Source organism: Mustela nivalis (genome assembly GCF_964662115.1).
Source record: "Mustela nivalis genome assembly, chromosome: 8".
In the NCBI taxonomy this organism is placed as follows: domain Eukaryota; kingdom Metazoa; phylum Chordata; class Mammalia; order Carnivora; family Mustelidae; genus Mustela; species Mustela nivalis.
Genome location: NC_139027.1, coordinates 84,941,870 through 84,967,892, shown reverse-complemented (window position 1 = coordinate 84,967,892; position 26,023 = coordinate 84,941,870). Strand labels below are relative to the sequence as shown.

The following is a 26,023-nucleotide window of genomic DNA, read 5'->3' as shown; positions in this document are numbered from 1 at the left end:
ACCTCTGGGGTTGGTGTTGGAAGGGGGTGGCACCAAAGCCAGCTTTCTGGCTTTGCAACTGGCATTACCAGCGCCGTGACCTTGTGCATTTACTTCCTGCCTCATTTTTTCCATCTGCATAAGGGAGATGAGAACAGGACCACCTTAGGGGGTTGTGATGAAGACTAAGTGAGGACCCCCTTGTCTGGCATAGACAGGGCACTGAGGACACAAGCGCTCTTCATTAGCCGGTAGTGGCACAACTCCCCTGTGATGTGACTTTGTTTCCTGTGCCTGGCATGTTGCAGGTGTTTGAGATTTGCCTACCAACTGAGCAACTGAAGTAAGACATGGGTGGGAGAGAAAAAAACTGGTGCTCAACAGTACGGCTGACAAAAGTTCGGTGCAACATTTTTAAACAAATAATTTCCAAAGAGTAAAGTTAGGACCAAGCTTGAGATTCTGCTTTCTCTTGGAGTTTCACTAATTAAAATTTATTATTTCAGCATATAAAATATGTGGTGGTAGAAAAAGAAAACACGCAGATAATAAATCTGTTAAAACTCCTCTCTAAAAATTGTTTCCCCATAGACACTGAGGAACCAGTAAATGCTGGAGCAATTACTCTCCCGGGATGGACTCTGAGTTTTCCCAAAGATAAATACACACATAGTCTTGTCATAATACTTTTTTTTTATTACAATATCCAAAAAACTGAGTATGCAAGTTTAGAAGGTCTCAAGACCCCTTCTTCAGTTGTAGGAATGTGCCATCTCAAGACTGTATATTTAAACTATAAAGAAGTTCAAATGTAAAGAAAAAAGAAAATGCAATTTCTTCATAAACATTCTGTGTCTTACTACCAATCACATATCTCTTGTAAACCCTGAAAAATTCCCTGTAAAGCAAATAATATATATATATAATATATATATATATATATATGGGGTGTGTGTGTGTGTGTAAAGTGTATGGTAGTTCCCCTTCCCCAAAGATCAGCTGTTTTCCTTAATCATCTGTATTAGTGTCAACAAATGGCTACGGATACATATTACTTTGAGAATTAAATACATAATTGGGAAATTTAAACAAGCCGCAGGGCGAGAGGAAAAAGCACTAGGCGGATGGCACATCTGGGGGTAAATGACCACAGCATCTGTCTGTCTGGGTCACAGGTCTGGCTTCTGCAGACTGACTTTCAAGGAAATTCTTTTATTGCAAGCATAGCCCCGAAGGCACTGGACTTTCCTCACTACTCTCTCATCTGATGGTTCTGGTATTGCTACCAGCAAGGCGTGTCCACTCCCTGGGCAGTCTGGGAGCCACGCGAGGGCAAAGGGCATGGAGCCACGGCTGCCAGGCCCAGGGCCGGGGCCCTCTGCAGGAGCGCCCGCCCCGCTTTCTGAGTTGTACTGTAGTTCACTTAACGGCAGCTTCGGTGCGTTCAAACCGTGCCTGATGTCTGCTTAAGGAGGGCTTCTGTTAGCGCGAACCATCTGAACAGACTAAGGCTGTTTTCAGTTGAGCAGGAGTGCCGTGATCGAACAGCTCCCTCTTGCACTTCCCGTTTGAAACCTGGCCGGAGGAGGGCAGGCCGGCAAGTGGGTACCACGGCCTGGCCTGGCAGAGGGGAGGCGAGCGGAAAAACAGACCGACCTGCACGCAAAGGTAAACGAGGCCAAGGAAGCCAAGGACCAATGAACCACCGGACAGAGCGGAGCCCGCTGCAGGAGGGCCCGTGAGCGCGGCCTCTTCCGGGGGCGACGCGCCCGGCTCCGGGGAGGTGAGTGTGGCACCAAGGGCCTGGAGGTGGCAGGGGCTGTGGGCGTCACTGCAGCGCTCGGACGAGGTAGAGCTTCTCCCCGTGCTCACTGGTGAAGATGGGCGCCTTTTTGTAGTGTTCCACCAACTCGTCCATGGTGTGAAACCGCCGCTGCCCGATGCAGTAGACATTGTCCACGAGCTGCACCTTGAAATGTTTGTTCTTCCCTGACGCTTTCAGAGACACGGAGAAGTCACTGGGCTGGGGAGGAAATGGAACAAGAGTCAGGACGGGCGGGCGGCAGTACCTAGCGCGGCACCTGAGGCTCCCAGCGACCCAGGGGCCATGCGACCTCGCGTGCTCCGAGTCCAAGCAAAACTCCATTTTGCTTAGTACAGTGTCCATGCCAAATGTATTTCAGTTATTCGAAAATTGGGGACCCCATACATAGAGTGTGGGATACTGGTGTTACCCTGATGCTGAAGAAACTTGAATTTTTTTTTTCTCCAGCCTGTTTCTAATAAACTGAGAATTTCTAAAAAGTGGTCTGCATATAGGCAGCAGCTAGAAATTTTCCTCCATTAGAAATGAAGCCATCAAAATTTTTCTAATTCTAAGCTATTTAAAAATAAGTAAGAGCAGTTGAAAACTCCAGAGTTTTAAACATGGTTTGTGGTATCTGGGGGTGGGGGTGGGGATGGGGGGCGCTGTACTATGGTTTAAGCGCAGATTTTAGTGAGAAGTGCCTGATTTTGCGATTATGTCAGTGCCTTATTTATATGTGAATCAATTTGAGAAAGGTATCGTTATTTTTTATTAAAAGTGGTCCTGCCTCTTCTGAGACACTGACTAGCCAGCTGATGGGGAAGTGGAAGGAGGCTGGTCCCCCTCAGTGGCTCCAGAATAAAACCCAATTGCCCACTGGCACTGTGTCCACATGGAGTGTGTCACGTGGCCCTGCCTACAGATCTAATCAATGAGATGTCACTGTCCCACTGTCCCACTCTCACCACAGTTCACGTTGTTCTTTGAGCCATCCTGTTACTACCTTGGACGATCATCCCTGCAAGGCTACAAGCTAAAAGGTTTTCCACCTGAAGAAACCTCTCTCAATTGAGGTAAGTTCTTCCCTTCCTTGGCTTGCCATACAGCAGAAAGCTGACAACTTCCAGGGACAGGAGTAGAGTGTACTCCAGTAACTGTTCTGTAATAAATAATTTACACATTCGTCCTATCCCTTCAACTATGCATTAGGCCAGGTGGACCACATCTTCTCCACTCTATATTCCGGAGAGCCATACAGATGGTAGGAGCCTACTATAGCTCTTAAAGAAATTCCTACAGCAGGGTTCATTGGTTCTCAAGACCCAACTAATTTCCTGATGCGGAGGACCCGCCCTGTTGTGTGATCCCACGGGGACAAAATTAACAAGCACCTTAGCCACTTTTACATGCAACTTACAAACCTTTGGTCCAAAGTGTGCAAAATCCTGCAAAACAAGTGAAAATCCCATAAACCAATGACATCCCAGGGAAATGGATATCCAAAGGCATTCAACTCTACAAAAGCACTGTGGGGCTTACCCACCAGTCACAGCTGCTACCGTGCAAGAATCAAGAGACAACCGTATTCACAGCCTGTATTTATGGATCCCTCCGCCCCAATCAAACCAAAGAGAAACAAATCTGTGAGGAAAAGGTCCCATCTTATCTCCGTGCTAACCCTGGGACTTGATGCCCTGGAGGAGATGCGGGAAGTGCTAGTGGGCTGGACCTTCAGGAAGACACAGAAAGACTGATGTCCGAGTCAACCTCAGACGACATACCATTTTCAGAGTCATGGGCGTGTGAGGGTTAGGGAGTGGGGAGGACGACACAGAACTCGGAAGTTATTTCCTCCACTAGACCTCTTAGAAACGAATCATCACAAACCCTGATGTCACAGATGATCCTTTCAACCCGCCCTGTCAACGTAATATTCTAAAATGCACAGAACGTCATTCTAAGTAATTCTAATCAATTCTCCAATTGTGACTGTTCTCATGGGACTGAACAAGATGGGTTCAAGCTAACCCTTGGTATCCTCTGTGTTATTTTCCAAGCTGGTTGCTGTGTGTGGCTCTAAAAAAAGAACCAAGTGAAACAGGTTCTGCCTGACAGGTCCTCCACGTGTGAGCAAGGCTTGGAGCACCAGTGTCATTGTTGCTGTCACAACAGTTATTAGTCCTAATGCAATAGTCCATACAGCTTATGTACCACTCAACCCTCTCCTGAGGGCTTCTGGTTTCCCTTAAAGCAATGTTTAGTTTCAAGCTTCTATTACACACACACACACACACACACACGCACGCACAGAAGGCCATCTCCCTTTTATAGTTTAGCACAAGCCAGGCACTGTGCTAGTTTTATAGATCCCTGAATCAATTCACAGATTAAGCAGCATCGTGGTCGAGGTGAGTCAGGGTAAGTACACAATATACCCAATTTTAATTAAGCCAAATGATCAACAGATGACTTTCTGAACAGGAAAATGTGCTTTTAATTTAAGCTCCTTAATTCAACATCATGGCACGCCATGTGCATTTGGGTGTTAATGGCAGGAGCGCCGATGCAGCAGAGAAGGTAATTTTTAATTTCATGGGCTCTTGAGCAGAAACCTTAAAAGTTAAGGACGTAGAACAAACCAAGTTTATGTGAAACAGGAATGCTGAACACTTGGGGGATTCTTGGTTCGTTCTGGGCAGATTTTTCCAATCACTAACTAGCACTAAATGAAGCCTGAAGATGAGCTCGACCGGTGGTTCTCAAGGTGGGCTCCCAAGACCAGTACCAGCAGTAGCATCACCCAGGAACTTATCAGAAAAAAAGCAAATTCCCAGGCCTCGCCCCCAGACTGGCTGAATCAGAAACTGCAGGGTAGGGCCCAGCCATCTGTGTTTTAACCCTGGCCATCTGCATCTCAGTGAGCCATCCGCAGGATGCTGATACGGTCTTAGAACAGAAACGCCATCTGCGCCAACCACCAGCAGTGTTTTCAAATGTTCAGAGCCATGAGAAAAAGATATGAACATGACTGATGGGCTGAGTAGCCCCCTTGAAGTGGGGAACTCTGGGGCCAACCTCACCCCCAGGCTGTGGGTGCCTTTCTGATTCTGTCCTGAGGACTCCGGCCCCGCCAGACATTCTAGTATGGAGCTGCCTCAGTGACACAGCTGCGACACAGGTGGGCAGAATCTCCTTTCCTTAAACTGGGCCAGTTCCCTGGGTCTGACAGAGATGGAGTGGCTCCAGACCCAAAACAACTCTGCCTCCGGAGAAAGCGAAAGACCACGAAGTGGAGGAAGACCCCTGGGGAGGCGATGCCACCAGCCTTGTCCACATCTTGTCCATCTTCTAGAATGACTCAGGGGAGTCAGGTGAAAAAGAACGAGGCCATGCTCCCTTCGGCTAGCAGCGGTGTGCTGACACTGTGACTCTGAACTCTAATTTGAAGCCAGTCAAAGAACCCTGACAGGGTTTTGTGAGAATACCTACGTTGAGAGAAAAATGCAGGCAAAACTAAAATGTTCTGTTTAGGGATACATACTTAGGTTTAAACAATCATGGAAATTATTTTAATAAAATTAAAGGTAGTAATTATCTCTACTTGGAGGTATGGAACAATCAGGAGGCTAATCTGGGATGGGCAGTAGCTTCTAGAGTACCAGCAATGTCCTGTTTCCTGAACTTGACCTGGGTTACACATGTACTTAAATCAGGCTCCTTGCTCTGTGGGAAGTCTGCTTCTCCCTCTCCCACTCCCCCTTGCTTGTGTTCCCTCTCTCACTGTATCTCTCTCTGTCAAATAAATAAATAAAATCTTAAGAAAAAAAGAAGACATTTTCTGTGTGTTACTTGACATGATAAAACATGTTTTAAAGGTGCTAAATCTGAAGCGAGGAGAGCTGGCTTGGCTCTCCACCAGTCATGTGGCACCAGCATTTACCACTTCAAATAGCCCTGCCACCCTCTTGCCGAACTCTCCCCTTCCCCATCCACTCTTTTGGGACACTGGTCACATGTAGGTAAATCTCAGTTCAGCCTACTATAACTGAACACCACAGACTATGTGGTTCAAATTTACTTCTCACAGTTTTGGAGGTGGGGAAGTCCAAATCAAGATCAGGTTTGGTATCTGATGAGGGCCTGCTTCCTAGACAACCAACTTCTCATGGTGTCTCCGAACAACAGAAGCAGCAAGAGAGCTCTCCAGGGTCTCTTTTATAAATATGTGACTAATCTCATTCATGAGGGCCCCACCCACCTAATACAATCACATTGGGTAGTGGGCCTTAGCCTGTGAATTTGGCAGGGGTTGAGGTGAGACACACAAACATTCAGTCCAAAGCAAAATCTTTTTTATATTCTTTCTGTGTTTTCTGTCCTTTTTTGTGTGTATCCTAAAATCTCTAATTCCTCTGGGCTATCTTCCCATTTACTAATCCTTTCTTTGGCCATGTTTAATCTATGGTAAACCCACCAAGTTCTTAATTTCAGTTATTATATTTTTTAGTCTTATAATTCTCACCTTTGTTCCTTTTTTATTACTTCTAATTGTTTACTCAAATTCATCTTGCTGAATTTCTTGAACCTACTAATCCACAGATCTTGAGGACGATGTTTACACATCCAAAATCTGGGCTTCTCTGGGTCTGTTTCTATTCTCCTTTTCTTCCCCTCCTTGTTTTTGGTAATTCAGTCTTGCCTTTTGGTACTGTCATTTGAGTGCTACATATTGATACGAGATATGAAATGATGCTACTGTCCTTTGGAGAGAATCTGCTTTTGCTTCAGTACTCGGGGAGGGTGGCGCAGAACACCTCAATCCAATGAGGAAAAGAACTGATGACAGTCTAGTTAATTTCAGAATTGCCTTTGTGTCCAGTATGTAGACTTTGTGGAACCCATACTGAAGGCATGGATTTTTTTCTGGTGCCTTGCCTCCTGGGTGGCCCTGGCCTCCAATTTTTGCCCCCTAGCACTGTAGGCTCCCAAAAAACTACTACTTGGTTGCTTTTTGTTTGTTTCATGGTTTCGTCCAGCTTCTCAAGGTGTTTTTGGCAGAAGCGTTAGTCTGTGAGAAATTAGTCTACCATGACCTGAAGTGGAAACTGGTCGTGTGACATTGGACAAGTGGGAATTTGTTCAGACTCCAGGTCTATTACATTTATGCTACTGAGAAGCAGGATAGTTGGTTGTACTAACACTCTGGAACCAAGCTGCTTGGGTTCATATTCTGGCTCCTTCACTGAATAGCGTTGTGATCCTGGCAAATTTCCCAATGGTTTTTTGTATTGGTTTTCTCAACTGCAAACAGAGACAATTCCTAAAATTGGGAAGCAACTAGAACAGTTTAATAAACTCTAGTAATGTCAGGAGTATAAAATCTTTGGGGAGATACTAAGCAAATACTGTCATTTAGGGGATCTTTCTTAAGTTCCTCTCATGAAACTTTATAAAGAGAGCAATTGGTGTCTTGTCAATACTTAAAAAGATTTCTTTTGACTAGAATTTCTAGAGAATACTTAACTTTCCAAACTAACTAGAAGAGGCCTACTTCCTTCTGCAGAAGCACCACATTTTACTTCACACGTGATCATGTTGTCATCCTGACTTGTTTAAATCTATCCTACTAGGCTCCAAGCTCCTTGAGGAAGAGGATCATTTCTATCTCATTTTTATGAACTATCTGCCTTTAAGTATCTTTGAGGTCTCCTGATTTCCAGCAGAGGGAAAATAAACATTACCAACATGGCAGCCACTCGTTCGCTTTTTCTTTAAACAACCAATGGAAAAGCTTTGTTTCTTGAACTGTCATTTTCTGTCGTCGCCTAACTTACGGTCTTGCCTTCTGCCTGGGATACCATATTACTTATTTACTGCTGTGTCACACATCACCCCTAAATTCAGTAGCTTGAACAGTGAAAATTTTAATTGCAGTTTCTGTGGCTCAGGAACTGGGGAGTGCCTGAGCCGTGAGAAAACCACTCAGCTCCTATTGGGCTGTAGTCAAGACATCGTCTGAAGCCTCAACTGGGGATGCGGGAGCTGTTTCCAAGAACCAGGTTTGCTCACATGAATCATTCAGGAGGCCTCTGTTCCTGGTTTCATGGGCCCTTCCAAGGGGCTACTTGAGTGTTTTCAAGACCAGGCAGCTGACTCCCTCAAGATCAAGTGCTCAGAGAGGGAGCAAACCCAGAATGTCTTTCACAATCCAGTCTCGGAAATCACCCAACATCACTTCCACCACATTCTGTTCATTAGAAGGAAGTCAGTAAGGGCAGCCCCTCCTCAAGGTGAGACAATCAGTCTCCACCCCTTGAGGAGAAGGGGATCAAAGAATTTGTGGACACCTTTTAAAGCCATCACAGGTACCATATTTGTTAAACTTTCATTCAAATCTAACTAGACTCAGTCCTGTACCTTCTCTTCCATTTTGAAACATCTGCCTTCAAGTCTTGTAGTTAAGCTTCCTCCCACTGCCCACACTTCCTCCCTTTCCTTCTCCAAATGCCATACTTACTTGATGTCATGTCTCTTCACCAAATGTTCTAATATCAGACCATGTCTTCTTATTCTCTCCTTCTCTCTGACTGTCCTTAAATGAGTGACATATTTCTTTTCTATTCTCACACTTTTGAACCACAGATTATGAAGAATTATCAGTTAGGATAAGCCATTCATTCTCCCCATCCCCTTTTTTAGGAAGTCATTTTCCAAGTGGAACAGGAAAACAATTACTAGATTAGGAGAAAATCAACCTCTCTCAGGGCTTTTACTAATATATATATATACTTTTGCTTAGGTTTTAGGTCCCTATTTCAATACAATCCCTCTAAGTACTAGAACTTGATTTAACCCCACACATCCACACTGGGGTCAGAGCAGGTGTTCAATAAATGAACTGACTTATGAATTTCCCATTCTGACCATCTCTTCCAGTCTTCATTCCTTTAGGTAATTTTTACATCTCACCTTTTTATAATTTCTGCTCACAAGTGACCACTTTTAGAAAAGACAATGAAAGAACACCCTCTTTGACATTACTTCTACAGCTTCATCAACTTGATCCACTGTTTCAAATACTTGCTGTAAAGCACCTTTGCATTTTTATAAAACAGATACCCTGGTCAAATATTTCTCTCCTTTCCTCAAGATTTAATCACTATTTACTCACTGATGGGGAGAAAATGGATGCTGAGAACAGTCCGTAATGTCCTTTATTTCTTCTTCCGTCCCTGATAGCTTAAGTAGTAATATGATTTTCTTTTAAGCACATGGCTGGGAAGAAATAACAGGGGAGGATGGGAACTTGCTCCCTGGCAGTAATTTCTTAAAACTTCTTTTTCATTTTGGAGAGTAGAAATGTCATCTGTGTGGTTTGTTAAGCCTCCTAGGTAGGCTCTGGACCGAGTTCCGGTCATGCTGGTTTTTGAACATCAATAATTTATGCGTATATTCAACACTCCCTCTACTTCCAAATCCAGGTCACCCTGTTGGTTTCTTATCAATGGCCGCATCATTCTTTCCTTTTATTTGGTAAATGGATCTCTTTTATACTTCTTCAAGGAAGGTACTCTGTCCAGAGAAGCAGTTCCTTGATCAAAACAAATCTGAGAACCAATGGATTAGAGGCAAATTCTATTCCACTGATCTTCCACTGATCAATACTCTCTCTGTTCTTATCTCAAAAAAGCTGCCTTTTGGTTTTATCATTCTGCTAGATCACCTGCCCAGGTTGTCCAATACGGCCTTCGTTTAATCAAAATTGACTCACTGTCTATACTTAGGCCACTAGCTGTCAACTGATACTACTCTCTTTGTTTCTCCATTGATTATCTCTTTGCTGGCGTTTTCTCTTCCTCTATAAATGTGTCTTTGAAATATTTACTTCACAGGCCTGAGGCCATCCCATACGTGACATGATCAAGCATTCTCATTCTCTTTTGAAATAAACTCTTTTACAGAACTCAGTCGTCAACCACAGAATGGTCTACTAATCTTTAAATAACAGTGTTTAGGGTCCACTTTCAAGTTAGTGTGTGCATGTGTGTTTATCCTTCCCTGCCTCCCAAAACACATTTCCTAGAGTTAAATGTAACTATTTCAGAGGCTGAACTTTCAGAATATTGTCCTTGTTACTCCTCGTCTTTTTGCCACGTCATGCCGAGTGTAAATGGTCAACAATAAATGATATTCAGCGATTCATCTTACCATATAACACAATGCTGTTCAAAAGGGCTGGAACCAATTTCTGATGCCACAAACCAGTGGTTCCCAAATCACTGGGAGAGCCTATCCACACAGAAGGCACGTGGCTCCATCCCAGAGACTCAGATTTGGCAGGTCTGGGGTGAGGTCTGATCATCTGCATTTCTGGCAAGTTCCCTGGTGACACTAATGCTTGTGCAGCAACCACACTTGGGAGAATGACTGCTGCCAAGCTAAGGAAAATTTTACATGTGTCTTCTCCTGTTTGTTTGCCGACCTATGCATGCTTGATTCTGTCATACTTCCCATGACTGTAATCTAGTGGGAACTTTCAAAAAGGTGAAACACAACACAGTAAGGAAGAAGGGGGTGAGCAGGCCAGTTTGTACGCAATTCCACCTGTAATGACAACCTGTGGACCTCATTCATAATGAACCGCTTTCAATGTCGCAAACTTCACAGGGCTATCTATTTTGTTATTCTCCCTGGCTCTTGCCATCACACGGAGGTAACGGGGAGGAGCTGCTTAGTACTAGTGCCATGAGAAACATCCCCAAAGAAGCAAACAGTGAAGCTGAGATTAAGAGGTTATGTGCTGATGCAAATAAAAACCACAGTGAGCTGTCACTTCACACCCATTGGGATGGTTATCGTGAAAAACGAAAACCAAAAAAACAGAAAGTAACAACTGCTGGCGTGAATGTGGAGAAACCCTGTGCACCACCCGTGGGAACATGCTATGTGCCGCTGCTGTGACTGACAGAGGGCAGGTCCTCAAAAAATTAACCAGTGAATTACCATTTCATCCAGCCACTCCACTTCAGGGCATACATCTACAAACACTGAAGTCTGGGATCCGAAAAGGTATTTGCACACCCATGTTCACAGCAGCATTACGCACAACAGCCAAAAGGTGGAAACCCCAACCAACTGTCCATCAACAGATGAATGGATAAGCAAAATGTGGTCTGGGCATACGACAAAACCCCATTCAGCCTTAAAAAAGGAAGGACATCCTCTCACCGGCTACAACACGGATGAACCCTGAGAACATGATGTTACATGAAATAAACCAGGCACAAAAGGGAAAATCCTGTATGATTCCACCCCAGTAAGGAGCTTAGAGTGGTTGGATTCATGGAGACAGAAAGCAGAAAGTCACCAGGGGCTGGGAGAAGAGGGAAACAGGTGGTATTTAATGGGGATAAAATCCCAAGCAGGGAAGCTGAAAAAGTTTTGGACATGGATGGTAATGATGACTGCACAATAATGCAAATATCCATGATGCCATTGAACTTGAAGATGGTTAAAACCGTAACTTCTGTATTATGTACAATTTGCCACTATAAAAAGTACCAACCAACCAACCAAACAACAAAAAAACTTCTCTTAAAGTTTCTGTGGGGCCTAAAAAACTGTGAAATTCCGGTGGAAATATGAGGCATGTGACAAAGGGAGCCAAGGCATCGGGATGGGCAAGGACATATGCTCCTCCCGCCATGGACGTTAACCTGCAGTAGTTTGGCTGAGCAGTCACCGGCTGCAGGAGCGCTGGGGGCGGGCTGAGGAAGTGGCGGGGTCCAGTGCATCGCCTCCTAATGAGGGCACAGCAGTGGTATGCAACATTTCCCTCAGATCACCTGAAACACCTGGTGACCCTAGTTAGCTGGTTTTCTGAGAGAAGTGTGGGATATGGGGGGTGACCACATGTGGCAGTTGGGAGACAGGGCTCAGACTCACCTCCTGATCCAAAAATGCATGCTTTCCTTTGGCTTGGGGTCAGGCAACAATCATCCCTAAACTTTACTTTTTCCTATGAATCACTTTTTTCTCGATTTTCCGAAAATGCTACCATGATACTACCTTGCTTTGGCTGGGACACCTGCTGGTCCACCTCAGAATATCTTAATGTTGGGAGTATTAGTGAGATACCCTAGAAACCATGTGCACTGGGCATATACCTGTCTTGCACACATCTTGAGACCAATGTATACACTTCTTGCAGAATTCCTTCTATAGGAAGGAATTCCTTCCTTGCAAAGGAAGAGTCTTCTCAGGACACCTGGTGAAGACCCCTGGCAGGCAGGCCAGGGTCCTCAGCTTAAGGAGAGAAGACATGTGAGACTGCAGGTTGCTGTTTACCATGTGTCAACGAGAGCCAGATTTCGATGTTTCTTTGTCTGTCCTGGTTCCTCCAATCTTGAAAGCTGGAGATAGTACAGGTGATCTTCCTTCACCAGCAGAGAAAACACATCTGTGGCAAGCAGCCCAGCTTTGGTCTGGCCAGTGGGCACCGGCCTGGGCCAGCAGCCTCACGTGCCCCTAGCTCTGTGTCTATGCACGTGTGTGTGTGTGTTGTGAGAAACAAAACAAAACTGCCCAGTTCACAGAAGTCCTAATACTTTCTATGGTTTTCTTTCACTGCTCATTCAGTGGCATGATCGTCAAGTTACTGGGAGGTCAGCCTAACTTCTACCTCCTACAGAAACCACATGGAAGCCTCGGTCCAGAAGATAAATATATTTAGCTATTTCTGTAGCCACAGCCAAAAATTCGATAAAAACAAAAACAAAAACAGGGGCGCCTGGGTGGCTCAGTGGGTTAAAGCCTTTGCCTTCGGCTCAGGTCATAATCCCAGGGTCCTGGGATCGAGCCCCGCATCGGGCTCTCAGCTTAGTAGGCTCTCTCTGCCTACTTGTGATCTCTGTCTGTCAAATAATAAAAAATCTTTAAAAAAATTATTAGAAAATAAAAATAAAACAAAAACAAAAACAAAAACCAACGCAGAGGCTTTCATAAGCCTTTCTAACAGATTAAGGGCTAAGAACTTCCTTCACCCAGTTTTTAAAAATTTCCATTACATTGTGAAATGTTTTTGGAGAAAACCATTTCTTACAGGTACTGGTGATTTTCTATGAGAGCAATAGAAATATTTAGAAAAATGGTAGTTCATGGTCTAGGAAATTTTTATGAAAATCTTTCTGAATACTGTTATGGATCAATTGTTGACTTGGACCTATTTTTTTGTTTTACTTTGAAAGACTTGTTCTTCAATTGGCAGTGGTTACTGGATGACCACTTCTCTCTTCATTATGTCTGCAGGCCTCAACAGAGGGTGTCTGGACCACCCTCGTGGCAGCAAAAAATACGCCAGAGGCCACAGTTAGGAGTCCAGCAACGCATTTAAGCACAACCCCGGGAGAACACAGGCACAGACAGAGAACTTCGGAATCTCTAGCTCTCAGCACTTGTTGGCTGCTGATTCCCATACTGAATCTATTACGCACTTTCGGGATAATTAATTTGTTGGTTAATGCAAAGAGTGTTTCTTAGAATCCCACCAAAGCAGTGGGATTCAATGGCCAACAACATGACACAGTACAAATTCTGTGTGCTGACCTGGCCTTCACAGGGGCCAGCACAGCCATGTGTTTAGGGGCAAAGTCACCCGAGTGTAAGAATGCCCTGTGACCCAGGAGTATGTAAGGAGCACATGGCCCAGGCCTGTAGGTCAGGAAAGACTCTGCAGGAGCAAAGGTGGCTGGAATGAGACTTGAAGGACATGTATACATTCCACTGGTGAGGGGCCCAGGGGAGGTGAACTGCATTCTAGATTTTTCTAGGCCTGTATAAAGGTCTGGAGGCAGAGACAGCCCACTCCAAGAACCCAACAGCAGGAACACAAGCACAAGGAGGGAAACTTGCACAATAGGACCTGGAGAGACACCAGGCATAAACAGAAGAGGCCACTCAGCAACTCAGCTCACAAAGGGGAGGAGAGTGGCTCTGCGCAGCCTCACTGCCCTAGTCCACTGGCCTAACAGGGCCCCCCTGGCGAACCTTCGCCTGTTTCCTTTACATTACACGTCACCAGTTAGCTGAGTTTGGGGTAACAGACTACTCTTTCTTTTCAACATTAATCTCCCTCCAAAAACCAATCAATGGATTCAGAACTATTTACTTTTATTTGCAACAAAGCAGAAATCAGACTCCATTTAAAGCCCTTCATCATAAATAATGGTATTCTAAGATTCTCAGGTGCTTTCTGTGTTACTGATGGGCTAATTTATTTTGCCTACTGGTTACATGCAATTCTATCGGTAGTCTGCAAAGACACAAGCAGAGCACTCAGAGAACCAGTCCATTCCCCTCCTCCCAGGAAGAACCCCCTCCTCCGGGGATGAACGGGGAGCCAGGCCTTGAACAAAGGCCAAGGGCTCAGTACAGAAGCCTTCGTTGGGTTCTGAAAAAAATCACAAGGGATACCCTGGGACACTTGTGACTGATCAATATTTCAAGAACTAGCTTTAAATAAGACTCTAGCCTTTTTCACAGATGCATGAGTTTGATGATTTGTCTGAAGGTAAATACGGAGGGGCGCGCTGGAGCTGAAGAGGCTCAGGGCCATCTGGGAGGTGGGTCAGCGAGACAGGTGATGAGGAGTGAACTCTTGGAAAAGCAGCCACCCTAAGTGATGCTTTGGGTCCTTGCAGTTTTAAAAATGTGATATATTTCAAGTGAGACATACTATAAAAAAAAAAAAAATACAGGCTTAAAGCTTCCATTCAGTACTGTTTTCTCAATGGAAAGATACATGTAGGCACGGCTCTTCTTTAACATTAACCCAAACCTGAGAAGGCATCTAGAGATCATGGCCCCAGACCATGGATTTAAGAAAGCTCGTGAGTATCACTGTTATAAGGAACTCACTCCGTGGGTCCCCCCTCTCTGAGCTGCTAGGAAGCAGGGTTCACTCTGCTCTGACGACTGCCCTCTTTCCCACTCTGAGACACAGAGCAAAGGCCATTCTAAACAGCTGAAAAAAAAAAACCACAAAAAGCACTTTAGAAGCTGAATTCCACTCAACAGAAAGCCAACAGTTCTACCTGAGGAAAACTTTAGAAGAGATAAATGTTCAACTTTGAGCATGTTTATAGTTCTTGCAAATGTAGAATTAAGCAAATGTAGTATTTCAACAGCTAATGTAAATGTGTCTGAAACCATTCAGGTTACAATAATCATTCTCAAAGTGTGGTCCTCAGTTCAGTAGCATCAGCATCAGTATCACTGAGGAGTGTGCTAAGAAATGCAACTTCTCGAGCTCCAGATCTGCCGGGAGTCACGGTAAGGGAGTCACAGTCAGGAACGTTAGGGGTGGGACCCCATGGTCTCTATCTTACCAGCCCTCAGAGAGATGTTGGCCTGTGGGACAGTGTAAGCATCAGTGATTTAGAGAGGCAAAGGGATGACATCACCCAAAAACAGAGTTTTGGCAATAAAATTATGATTTCTAGAAGAAATAAAATTTGAATACTATAACAAGGAACTATACTAATTCCTTCCTTCTGTTCCTCTCTGGCCAGATAATCTTAATGGATGGATGGAGATAGATAAATATAATTTTTTTTTTTCAAAAAGAGCAAGGAATGAACACATGACTGTTCATGTGGTCACCACACACATTACGTGATCTTTAGCAAAAGGTTGTTTTTCTCCATCAGAAACAAACGCCGTGGATGATCAGCAATTAGTTTCCAAAACCCACTGTGAAACATACCATACACATGTGGAAGAAGGAGCTCTTGCCAGGATTTCTTAAGTCCGGCATAGGAGAAGGGCTCCCTAAGCCACGGGCGGGTGCTGCACGGCTAGTCTCCTCGGCAAACCTCATCATAGGCATAAGCTGTCTCTTTCCAAATAATGGCTTCAAGGAGGGAGGATGGAGCTCCTGTAAAGCTAAGTTACTGACAACTTCCAGAGCTTCCCAGAATGCCCGCTGCTGGTTTTTCCTAACTGTGAGCACGGCTTTCCAACCCTATCCGCAGAGTACAAATACATGCGGGCAAATGCATCAGGATGTCTGGTGAGCACACAGAGGACAGGCAGGAACTTGGAATTCTCTAGACTTCATGAGCTATGGATTCGCAGGTGCATGCAGGGAATCGGAACATGGGGGTTAAGAAACAGTGCTGTTTTCACCCTGAGCTGCTAAGAGAAATGATAATTATAGGGCTGAGAGGAAGGGAGAGAATACGGTAGAAACGGAGGGTAGGTATTGAGATTTGGGACAGGAAAGGGCGCCCAAATAGGATCCTTTGGTTGGTCTTGTTCATTCCTTGATAAAACATGCCTGACAGCTCTGATAACACCCAGGACATCACTCACACGGGCAAGTCCAGGTTTGTATTTATTTTTCCAAAACAGGCGCTCCTCCTCCCTTAAATGCACGCATGTCCTAGGCAACTCTATTGGTAGTCTGCAAAGACGCAGTGTTAGGTGTATTTTTATTTTTCAAAACAGGGAAATACTGAGTATTTTTAAATGCACGATAACTTTAAGAAAGCGCCTCGATTATTTATAGCAGAATCCCTCAGGAGATCTTAAGGAGGCCTATCTGGAAGAAAAGCTCTGAAAATGCTGCTGAGCTCCCGCAGAAGCCAGGTGTCCTGTGGTGACCTCAATCAGAGGAAAGTCCCATGCCCAAAGATGGCAAGAGAGAAGGGAAGTGAAACAAAGATGTCCCTGCATCCCATCAGAAGCCTTTCCGACCCCGGCAGGACACGATGTTCTGTTAGATTACAGCGGCTATGTCAAAGGCTCACATCGGTCTGTGGTGGCTCTGAAAGCCAGGCTCATCTCAGAAGTGCCCAAGTGAATAGCAAAGGAGACAAAGGATAAGAGAGCGTTGGGAGACAGGAGAGGCAAAGAGGCAAGGCAGAGGCAGACAGGAGATCATGGAAAATGAATAAGAAATGATCTGTCCACCTGTCCAACCATAAAGTTCCTCAACAGCCTCAGAGGAGCCAGGTGGGAGTAGGAAAAGCAGACCTAGGTCTGCTGTTGGGAAAAATACAGCAGCATGCCTTGGAGACCCCCAGAACATCCCTTTGGCACAAGGCAGGCATCCCAACAGGGAAAATGCCATGTGTGAAGGCAAATGCCACTAGTACGGGCAGTCCTGCACACCGTCACAGCCCTGCACATTGGGTCATGTGGTCCTCTTCAGCCCGAGCTGGTGCTAGAGAGGGTGCAGGGCTGATGGGTGTCCTCTCCTGCCTCCATTCTCCTGGAATCACACCATTAGTGTGCCACAGCTCACTTTTCTAAGTTAAGACAAAATGGAAAAAATCAGGAGAGTGTCCTATAAAAATGGTTAAAATACAGTTTTAATAATTAACATTTCAGTTATTTAGAAAGTCAGCATATTCTCTTATAATCTGAGACAAACAAGCCACGGGAGCTTATTCAAGTGCTAAGACAGAACCCAGGTGAAGAAAGCTCAGGCATACCTTGGGAATACTCTATAGACCACCGCAAAGAAGAAAATTTCACAAGAAAACAAATCAGATGAATTCTGTGATTTCTCAGTGTGTATGAAAGTTACGTTTACACTATCCTGTAGTCCATTAAGTGTGCGATAGCATTACGTTTAAAAAATAATGCACACATCTCAACTAAAAAAAAACTTCATGGATAATAAACACTAGCCAACACCCGAACTTTCAGGAAGTCAAAAATCTCTGATCACAGATCACCATAACAAATATAAACATGAGGAAAAAGTATCAAATACTGTGAGAATTATCAAGACGGGACAGGGACACGATGTGAGCAAATGCTGGTGGAAATCGGTGCCAGTCAGACTTGCTCACCACGGGGCTGCTGCAAACCTCCAGTTTGCGAAAAACACACATGAGCAAAGCGCAGTGAGAAGGGGGAGGCCTGTGTCCCCCCATCCACCAGGATCTGGTCTCTGAGTTCAGACAGTGACCCCCCACCGAATATGTGTTTCCTACGGAAATGTAGTAGGAGGTCTGCCCCGAGGCCAGCAGTCAGGAAGGCACTTTTCTCATCTCCCTCGCCCCAAGCCCTAGATAGGAAGAACAGTGAATGAGGCTAAGGTCTCCGCACCGCAGGGCTGCTTTGACCCCTCTCCATTCTTAAAAGTGTCTTCAAACTCAAAAATTATTATTTTTTTTAAAAGTAATCTCTACATCCAACGTGGGGCTTGAACATACAACCCCAAGGTCAAGACTCACACGTTCCACCAACTGGACCAGTCAGGGGCCTCTCAAATTCCAAATCTCTAAATCAAGCTTATACTTTCTGACTCAGGATTATAGTTATCCCTTAGGCACTCTGCACCAACCACCTTCTACCATAATTGGTTTTCCAGTGATTCCTCTAAGTTTCTGCTCAAGAGTTAAACGTGCAACATACTTCATCCTCCTAAGCCTCCAGCATGATCTGAAGGCAGCTCTGCGCAGAGCTTACGTCACGTGAGAAGGATTCGATCTGATGTCTTGCCAGCAACGATAAGCTCTGGTGGCTGGATAAGAAAATCACAGAGTTCAGATTTCAGAGGGAGTTAATATCCAGGCCTGGGGTGCTTGCCTCAGCACATCTAAGGCGGCTGCCAACGCCGTGACCTGCTGACACGGCGAGGGGTCCAGTCGCCACCACCATGATGCTCCTCCTGCCTTGAAGAACACATCGCAGGTGCCTCTCTCTCAGAGAAGGAAAAACATTTCCATGGCCTCGAGTTCCTCGCAGATCCTTCTGCAAGAGTCTTAAATATGCACTGACTGATGGCGCTATCAGCCTTCCCAGAGGACCCCAATTACAGTACAGATTACATATTTCCTAGTCTTGTAGTTTGCATTTTAAAATTAAACTGAAACCTGCCAGAACCGACACAAAATAATTGCAATGCACTCTATCTACAGCACTCTTGTTTCGGGGGAATCTTATTATATGGAAGGTGCATCTTTAAAGGGATCAACAAAACCGGTTGGGTTGAGTATTTCCACAATGTTTACACATGAAAAGGTTACCTTGCGTGACACTGGCCCTGTTCTTCCAGACAGGCTCAGCCTCGTACCCAAAACACAAACCCCAGATCTGTCGACCGACTGCTAGAAGAGGATCTGCTATGAGACAAGCGGCCTCCTACCTCTGATTCAGTTCACACACGCAAACTCTGCTCTCTTAAGCCCTGTCTTCTTCTTTTCAATTCCATTCATAAGTGCTTTAAAAGCTTTCGGGAGATGAACTCCGCGATGCTGCCTGCAGCAGAGATGACCATAGGATTGTATGGTTTCAAAAGGAAAACCAACCAATGCACAAAGGCTGTGTCAGAACCCAGGTGCCCCGCCCGCTGAGAGCAGCAGACATGCCTCGGACCCAGAGAGGAAACAAAGTCAACCACCAGGGCTGCGGTCAGCAGGGAGTGGGCTCATGAACAGAATGGGAAGCCTAGAGAGAAAAACGATGTCTGAGTCTGTAGAACATTAAAGGGGTAATCTCTGTAGAGCAGCCAAACCACCTTCAGGAGCTACAAAGCCACCTTCCTTACCATCTCATCTGCAAGAGTACGTATGCAGGACAATGACGACCACTGTCCCCAGCTGGGTTCCCATCCCCACGGAAGACACAGTCTATTACAGAGCAGCAACCTTACGTGGGTTTACAGGCAAATTGTATTTCCTGAGCTTAACTGGAGCCCCAGATATGGGGGGGCTCTAGGCTACCTGGAGCTATAGATGTGCTCTGGCTATGGGCCTTATATGGACAGGGAAGGGAGCTGACCAGCACGGGGCATGATGTACCCATGGAGATGAGTACACTGCAGCCACCAGGCCTCTGCCACCCCAGGGCACTTACCGAAGACTCGCTGTCCCTAATGAGGAAGTCGCCCTCGACGCCCCGCTCGTTGAGGGCGCACTCGGCCTGGTGCCGTGTCACGTTCCCGTAGTACCACTCTCGGCCCGCGAAGCGCCCGCTGCACGCAGGGCCCGCGTAGCTTATCTGCGGCGCGTGCGAGGGATGTAGGGCAGGCCCGTCGCTTAGGACCACTACGTAGTTTTTGGGGACCAGGCCGACCTGCCCCCGGGCGTTTTTGCACTTCCACCACTCAGGGTCGTTCTCGGGCTTCTCAATCACCTCCATGGTCTCCCCCTTCTCAAAATTGAGCTCCTCCTCGGTGACCGAGCTGAAGGGGTACAGTGTCTGCACCACATGCAGGACCCGGGCGCCCTGGCCGTTGCTCATGGAGGCACCTTTCCGCAGGCTCAGGAAGCTGGGAGACTCGGCAGCCGCTTCATCCATCTCCTCTAGGACATAGTTAGAGGGAAACCAGCCAATCTGCCCATTGTAGCTGCCTCGCCACCAGCCATCGCTGCACTTCTCCATGACGGTGACGCGCGACCCCTTCACCAGGGACAGCTCGTCCTCTCGTTCCGCCACATAGGCGAACTTGACAAAGGCGGGAATGTTGAGGTCATAGATGCGGTCGGCACCGCCCCCATTGGCAGGGTACTCGGCATCCGTGCTGGGTGTCGGGGATGCGTCCCGTGCGCTCGTCTTCCTCTTGGTCTTGCCGAGGCCTGCAGAGACACAGCAAGGGCTCAGTGGGCACACACGGGGCATCCCTGGTGCTCAGACATGCCTTCCCCAACCCTCTGACACACCGGGGGGGGGGGCAGGAGGTAGACAAAGCCACCGTGGGCACACCCTGCAGCCATAGCCAACAAAGGGAGGTGCAGCTAGAGTGCACCTTTGCAAAAGCTGGGGATTCCTACGCCTCCCCTCTCTCACTCACTTGGGAAAGATTGTCAGAGTACTAGCAACGCAAAAAGATTACAAAAGAGCAGAGAGCTAGCTTCCTTTGGAAGTATGCTACTTTTTAGAAAATTCCTGTGACCCTCTTAGAGAAAAATAAGGTAGAGTTGCTTAGATAGGATGTCTTTGACCTTCGTACACACTGGGAAGTTGGACTGATAAGCTCAGACCTGCTCTAAGTCTAGGACTGGTCAGAGCTGCTTGCCCAGCTCCCACCTCGCCAACCCAACGCCTGTGCCACTTCGGGGACACTTTGGGCCCTCTGAGAGCTGTCTGGCAGTAGACTGGCCCTACTGGGTGCAACCAATACCCTCCTCCTCCTCCTCTCGTCTTCCTGCAATTCTGTCCTTTCAAAACAAGAGACTCATTTCCCACATGTTGTGATGAACCAATTAGGAAAAAATTAGTTCATCTGTTAAGCCTAAGGCAGAATTTCTCATGTGGTGATTCAAAATCCACTAGTGGATCATAAAACCAATTTAATGGGTTGTGACCGTGTTGTTCGTGTGTGTTGAGTTGTTTGGGTTTTCTTCAAGGGAATAAGAAAATCTCAAAGTGTATCAAGCAGGGTCTGAAGCTTCAGATACATAAGGGAGTGGGTACTGAGTTGCATTGGGAAACTTACTTCCTCCTGTGCAAGGGGAAAACAGTGTGAAAAGCTCTAAGGTAAAAGTGTTTCAGCCCTGGTAGAACATAGAGAATTCCGGAACCTTCTTGAGAAGTGAGCCTAGGGGAGGAAGTTACATCGGCACTCAGAGCCACGGGGCCACTAGCCTCGCAGGGCAGGCAGACTCCCCAGCTTTGCCTGATAGACAGCTGCCCGCCCATCAGCTCCACAACACCTCCTAACTTGTCAATGTGGGGATTTTGATGGTATGGAAACTAACCATTTACAGATACCCACCCCCACAAATGACACCAAAGCATTTTTATGGGTGGAGCTTGTACCTCTCATTTTTTTCCTTTAAATGGAATAAAGACAGAATGATCCCTTGTTGAGCAGGCAGGAGTTCAAGAGGAACAGAATGTTGCCTTATGACCACTGTCTACTGTAGGGTGTTGAGCACCACCTCCTGGACCAGCACCCCCAGACCTCAAGGCTCAGCTACCCCACATTTAGTGCCAGCAGTAGGGTCTGGACACTATAAGGCCCTTGGATAGCACGCACGAGGTGACAGCCCAGCAACATGAAGGGATCATTCACAAGGCTTTCATGCAGACATACCAATTCTTTAGTGAATGGCTTCAGCAGACTTTTCTTTTCTTTCTTTCTTTCTTTTTTTTTTTTTTTTTAAATATACAACATTTTATTTAAACATGTAGGAAATACGAACGTAAACCAGGTATGAAACCAAGTTATGATTTTAGACTTCCACTTACAAGTTAACTCACTTTACATGAAAACATGAACCTCTAAATCTTCAAATGAATCTTTCATGTGATTTCAAACCTATGTGAGATTCACTAGCTCCAGAATCTAGAAGGCAGACCACTCAAGAAAGTACGCTTCTGTCTAGAAGGCTCAGGCATCAGGGTATTCTGAGCCTCATCAAGGAGTTGGCATGCTAAGGCAGCAATGGCCAGGCAGAGGAAAATTTCTACTGGTAACAAGACTTTAAGAAATAATATTTACAAATAACTTTTTTTTAAAAAGATTTATTTGAGAGAGTGTGTGTGTGTGTGTGTGTGTGTGAGAGAGAGAGAGAGAGGGGAGGGACAGATGGAGAGAATCTTCAAGCAGACTCCCTGCTGAGCACAGAACCCAGTGCGGGGCTCGATCTCATGACCCTGAGATCATGATCTGAGCCGAAACCAAGATGCTTAATCAGATGCTTAATCGGCTGAGCCACCTACGTGCTCTTACAAATAACCTTTTTTTTAAAAGATTTTATTTATTTATTTGACAGAGAGATGGCAAGTAGGCAGAGAGGCAGGCAAAGAAAGTGGGGTGGGGGGAGCAGGCTCCCTGCTGAGCAGAGAGCCCGAGAGGGGCTCGATCATAGGACCCTGAGATCATGACCTGAGCTGAAGGCAGAGGCTTAATCCACTGAGCACCCAGGTGCCCCCACAGATAACTTTCTAATAGACCTTTTCAAATTTGTGAGTAATGAAAGCTACTTGAGAAAACACCTACAGAGGAGCAGGATTTAGAATATTTATTGGCACAGAAAGGTGTCAAGATCAGGAGAAAAGCCAGCATTAGACCTTAGATCTCATGATACATTGTTGAAGCCACCTTATGACCGACTTATGAGCTTGTGACTTTGCTGACTCTTCAAGCAAAAAATAATTACTTTAGCCACTGAGTTTTTACCAGGCACCTTCCTAGACTTTGGGGAGACCAAGAAAAACGAGACAGGCATGTTTCTTATCTGCATGGAGCTTAAATTTATCAAGACTAGAACATTCCGCATAGCAAGCACACCATGGAAAGTTAGACCTGTTTTACAGCTCTAATGTGATCCAGTCTTTGAGGCAACTGTCGAAGGGGAAGGGGGGTATGGAATGCGGCAAAGAAACCGAAAGCCCGGCCCACAGGAGACTCCAAGCAGGCCACTTATTAGCCGTGTGGTCTTGGGTAAGTTACTCAGTGTGTGTCTTCATTCTCTTACCCATAAACTGTGGACAATAGTGGCACCGTATTAGTGGGCTGGGGCTGCCATGACAGGGTACCCCACAGACCGTGGAGCTTAAACAGAAATTTATATTCTCACAGTTCTGGGGGCTAGTGAGACCTCCCTTGTTAGCTGGCAGGTGGCTGCCTTCTTGCTGTGTCTTTCCATGGGCTTCTCTTTGCTGCACGTCTGAGCCCTGATTTCCTCTTCTTACAGGACACCAGTGACATCAGACTTGGATCCACCCTAAAGACCTCGTTTTAACTCAGTGACCTCTTTAAAGGCCCTTTACCAAGTCCGGTCACACACTGACATAACTGGTGGGTCAAGACGCAACATATCAATTCTAGGGGATATAATTCAGCCTCTAATAGGTAATAAATGCAGATTGTAATACAAGGCACATGAAGGACTCTGTGAATAACAATTACTACTCTGAGTGAGGGCCTTGCGTTTCTTTTTTCCCAAACAGGTATTCTACCGGGAGAGGGCCAAAGTCCTCTGAACAGTCTTGGCAACATGTTACCAACACCAGATGGCCACCAAAATAGAAAGCTCGCCTGGCGAGCTTTTGGCACCTGAGAAACATTATCGCTTGGGAGCAAGGTCACAGGCAGTTGCTGAGGCAGGGAAATTCAAGAGACAGATGTCTGGGAATAGGGAGGAAGCTGGCATTCCCTACATCTACATGATCTGAACACTCAGATCAACAGCCCTGCGACAAAGTGAGCATCCCTCTATTTCTACAGATGGGGAAACTGAGGCTGAGGGGATCAGGGAAATGGCCCAACACGTGCAGCCAGCGAAATGGTGGGGACTCGTGCACCAACAAAATCCTACTGAACCCGTAAGACCATGTGCTGTAAGACCCTGTACCGTGAGACCTATGGGAAATGTGTGAGGACTGCCGGCTGTCAGAAGTCCATCCTCACTTTCCATATCAAGCCTCCAAATCCCATGATAAGTGGTTCCTCTGGTCCTTGGGAAAGGAAATGGCCCGTTGTCTCCAGGTGTAAGCAGGGCTGAGGTTCAGGGAGTGAAGATGTGGGGTTAGAAACATATCCCGAGTAAACATGAGGCCAATGGGCCACTGCCATGGGGCAGCTTGGAGATCTCAAAGGCTCAGAGGGAAATCTGTGAATGCAGAGCAGGCAGTGTGGTTCACAGACGTCTCATAGATGGCTGTGCTGCTATGCCCGCCAGCCCCAACTCAACCCCCCCCCACAACCACGTGGTGTCCAGGCCCCAAGCAATCTCTCTCTCTAATTTAAAGGCAAATCTGTGGGACGCCTAGGTGGCTCAGTTGGTTGGACGACTGCCTTCGGCTCAGGTCATGATCCTGGAGTCCCGGGATCAAGTCCTGCATGGGGCTCCCGGCTCCACGGGGAGTCTGCTTCTCCCTCTGACCTTCTCCTCGCTCATGTTCTCTCTCACTGTCTGTCTCTCAAATAAACAAGTAAAATCTTTAAAAAAAATAAAAAAAAAATAAAGGCAAATCTGTTAGGGATTTGGAGGCAGGGTGGGAATTCCACAGTCCCCGCCCCCCCGCCACTTTCTCTGTGGCTATTTTCCCCACACATCTTCTGCTCTGTTTCTTCTTTCACTGAAGTCATACCACCTACTTCTCCCAGTTCTAGCAAAAGCACCTTGAACCCATCAATGTGTGTTTTTGATTTTCTAACAAAGACAATGTTACATTTTTTCCTAGCAGGCGAGGCAAACCCTCACACTCTTTTGCAATGTCTCAGGCAATCTTTACCTACCATAAGTAAACAGTAACTAACCCCACAAGGCAGACCGGAAGTCCTCATTAACCAGTGTTTCTACTCATGCCCTCTCTGTGTGGTATTTTGCAAGAACACACTTTCCCACGGGGACTGCTCCTTTGGCCCAATCATGAATCCCTGGGATAGCCAGACTGCAGACAGGAAGAAGGACCCAAGAGCAGTACCCAGCCGCCCTACCTGGCCATACCCCTCCCCCTCCCTCACCCCCTTGGGTATGGGACCTGGTACAGGTGGGATACCAGGCAGTTCAGGACTGAAGACAGGGGACCTGAAGTGTGTGTGTGTGGGGGGGGGGGGGGGCGGATACTGGTGTACTTTGGCAAGATCTGACATGACTTCAAATGATGGGCTTTTCTTTCTGTTCTCCTGTTAATCATTAAATCCAACTGCATGGATTTTATTTGGTGCCTGAGTGTTTTGGAGGCTTTGCTGTGCTGTGTTCTGGTGAATCGTATTATGGGTGAGAATATCTAGAACGGGACCGTCAGATAACCATGATGGCTGGCATGCTGTATTGGGTGATGTCAAGTAACATTTTCTCGCCAAGTAATGGCTTTCTCTACGGCTTGTTCAATAATGTATACACTGCAACACCTTTGCACAGAGGAAAGAACAAAGGAGGAATAAAAATCATTGTGAAAAAAAAAAAAAAAAGATGTTTCATGTGACCCGTGCTCAGGAGGGACTGGGATTTTAACTTCCCTATTAGAGATAAGGCTCTCAGAACAACTGGGGTCCCCTCCCCCCAGTCTCCTCCCCCCCACCCCCAGCAGCTCCAAGGTTCTCCTTGCTCCACCAGGGGTCCTGGGCAGGAGGGTGCTGGACAACAGGCTCCACATATGGAGATGGGTAAAAGTCTTGGAGAATCTGAATGCTGTCCGAGGACTCCAGGCTGGACAGAAGTTAGCAGTCAGGCTGGAGAGAAGGGTGTGGACCCAGAAGCACAGGGCTGCCTGGGACGGGGGGGATTACAGCAGGGAAGGATGTGAACAAGCTCCTCGGCAGAGCCC

General features: G+C 46.3%; 1 protein-coding gene across 3 annotated transcripts in view; it reads right to left on the bottom strand.

Moving 5' to 3' along the window:
• Positions 1 to 652: 652 nt before the first annotated feature.
• NCK2 (NCK adaptor protein 2) overlaps positions 653 to 26,023 on the bottom strand; it is a 148,226-nt gene continuing 122,855 nt past the window's right edge. For all 3 annotated transcript variants that reach the window (XM_082743808.1, XM_082743807.1, XM_082743809.1), the window contains 2 exons: positions 19,655 to 20,376; positions 653 to 2,002 (listed from right to left, as the gene is read on the bottom strand). In XM_082743808.1, the coding sequence (XP_082599934.1) occupies positions 1,808 to 2,002; positions 19,655 to 20,376 (917 nt within the window). In that variant the 3' untranslated portion in view covers positions 653 to 1,807. The remainder of the gene's footprint in view (positions 2,003 to 19,654; positions 20,377 to 26,023) is intronic.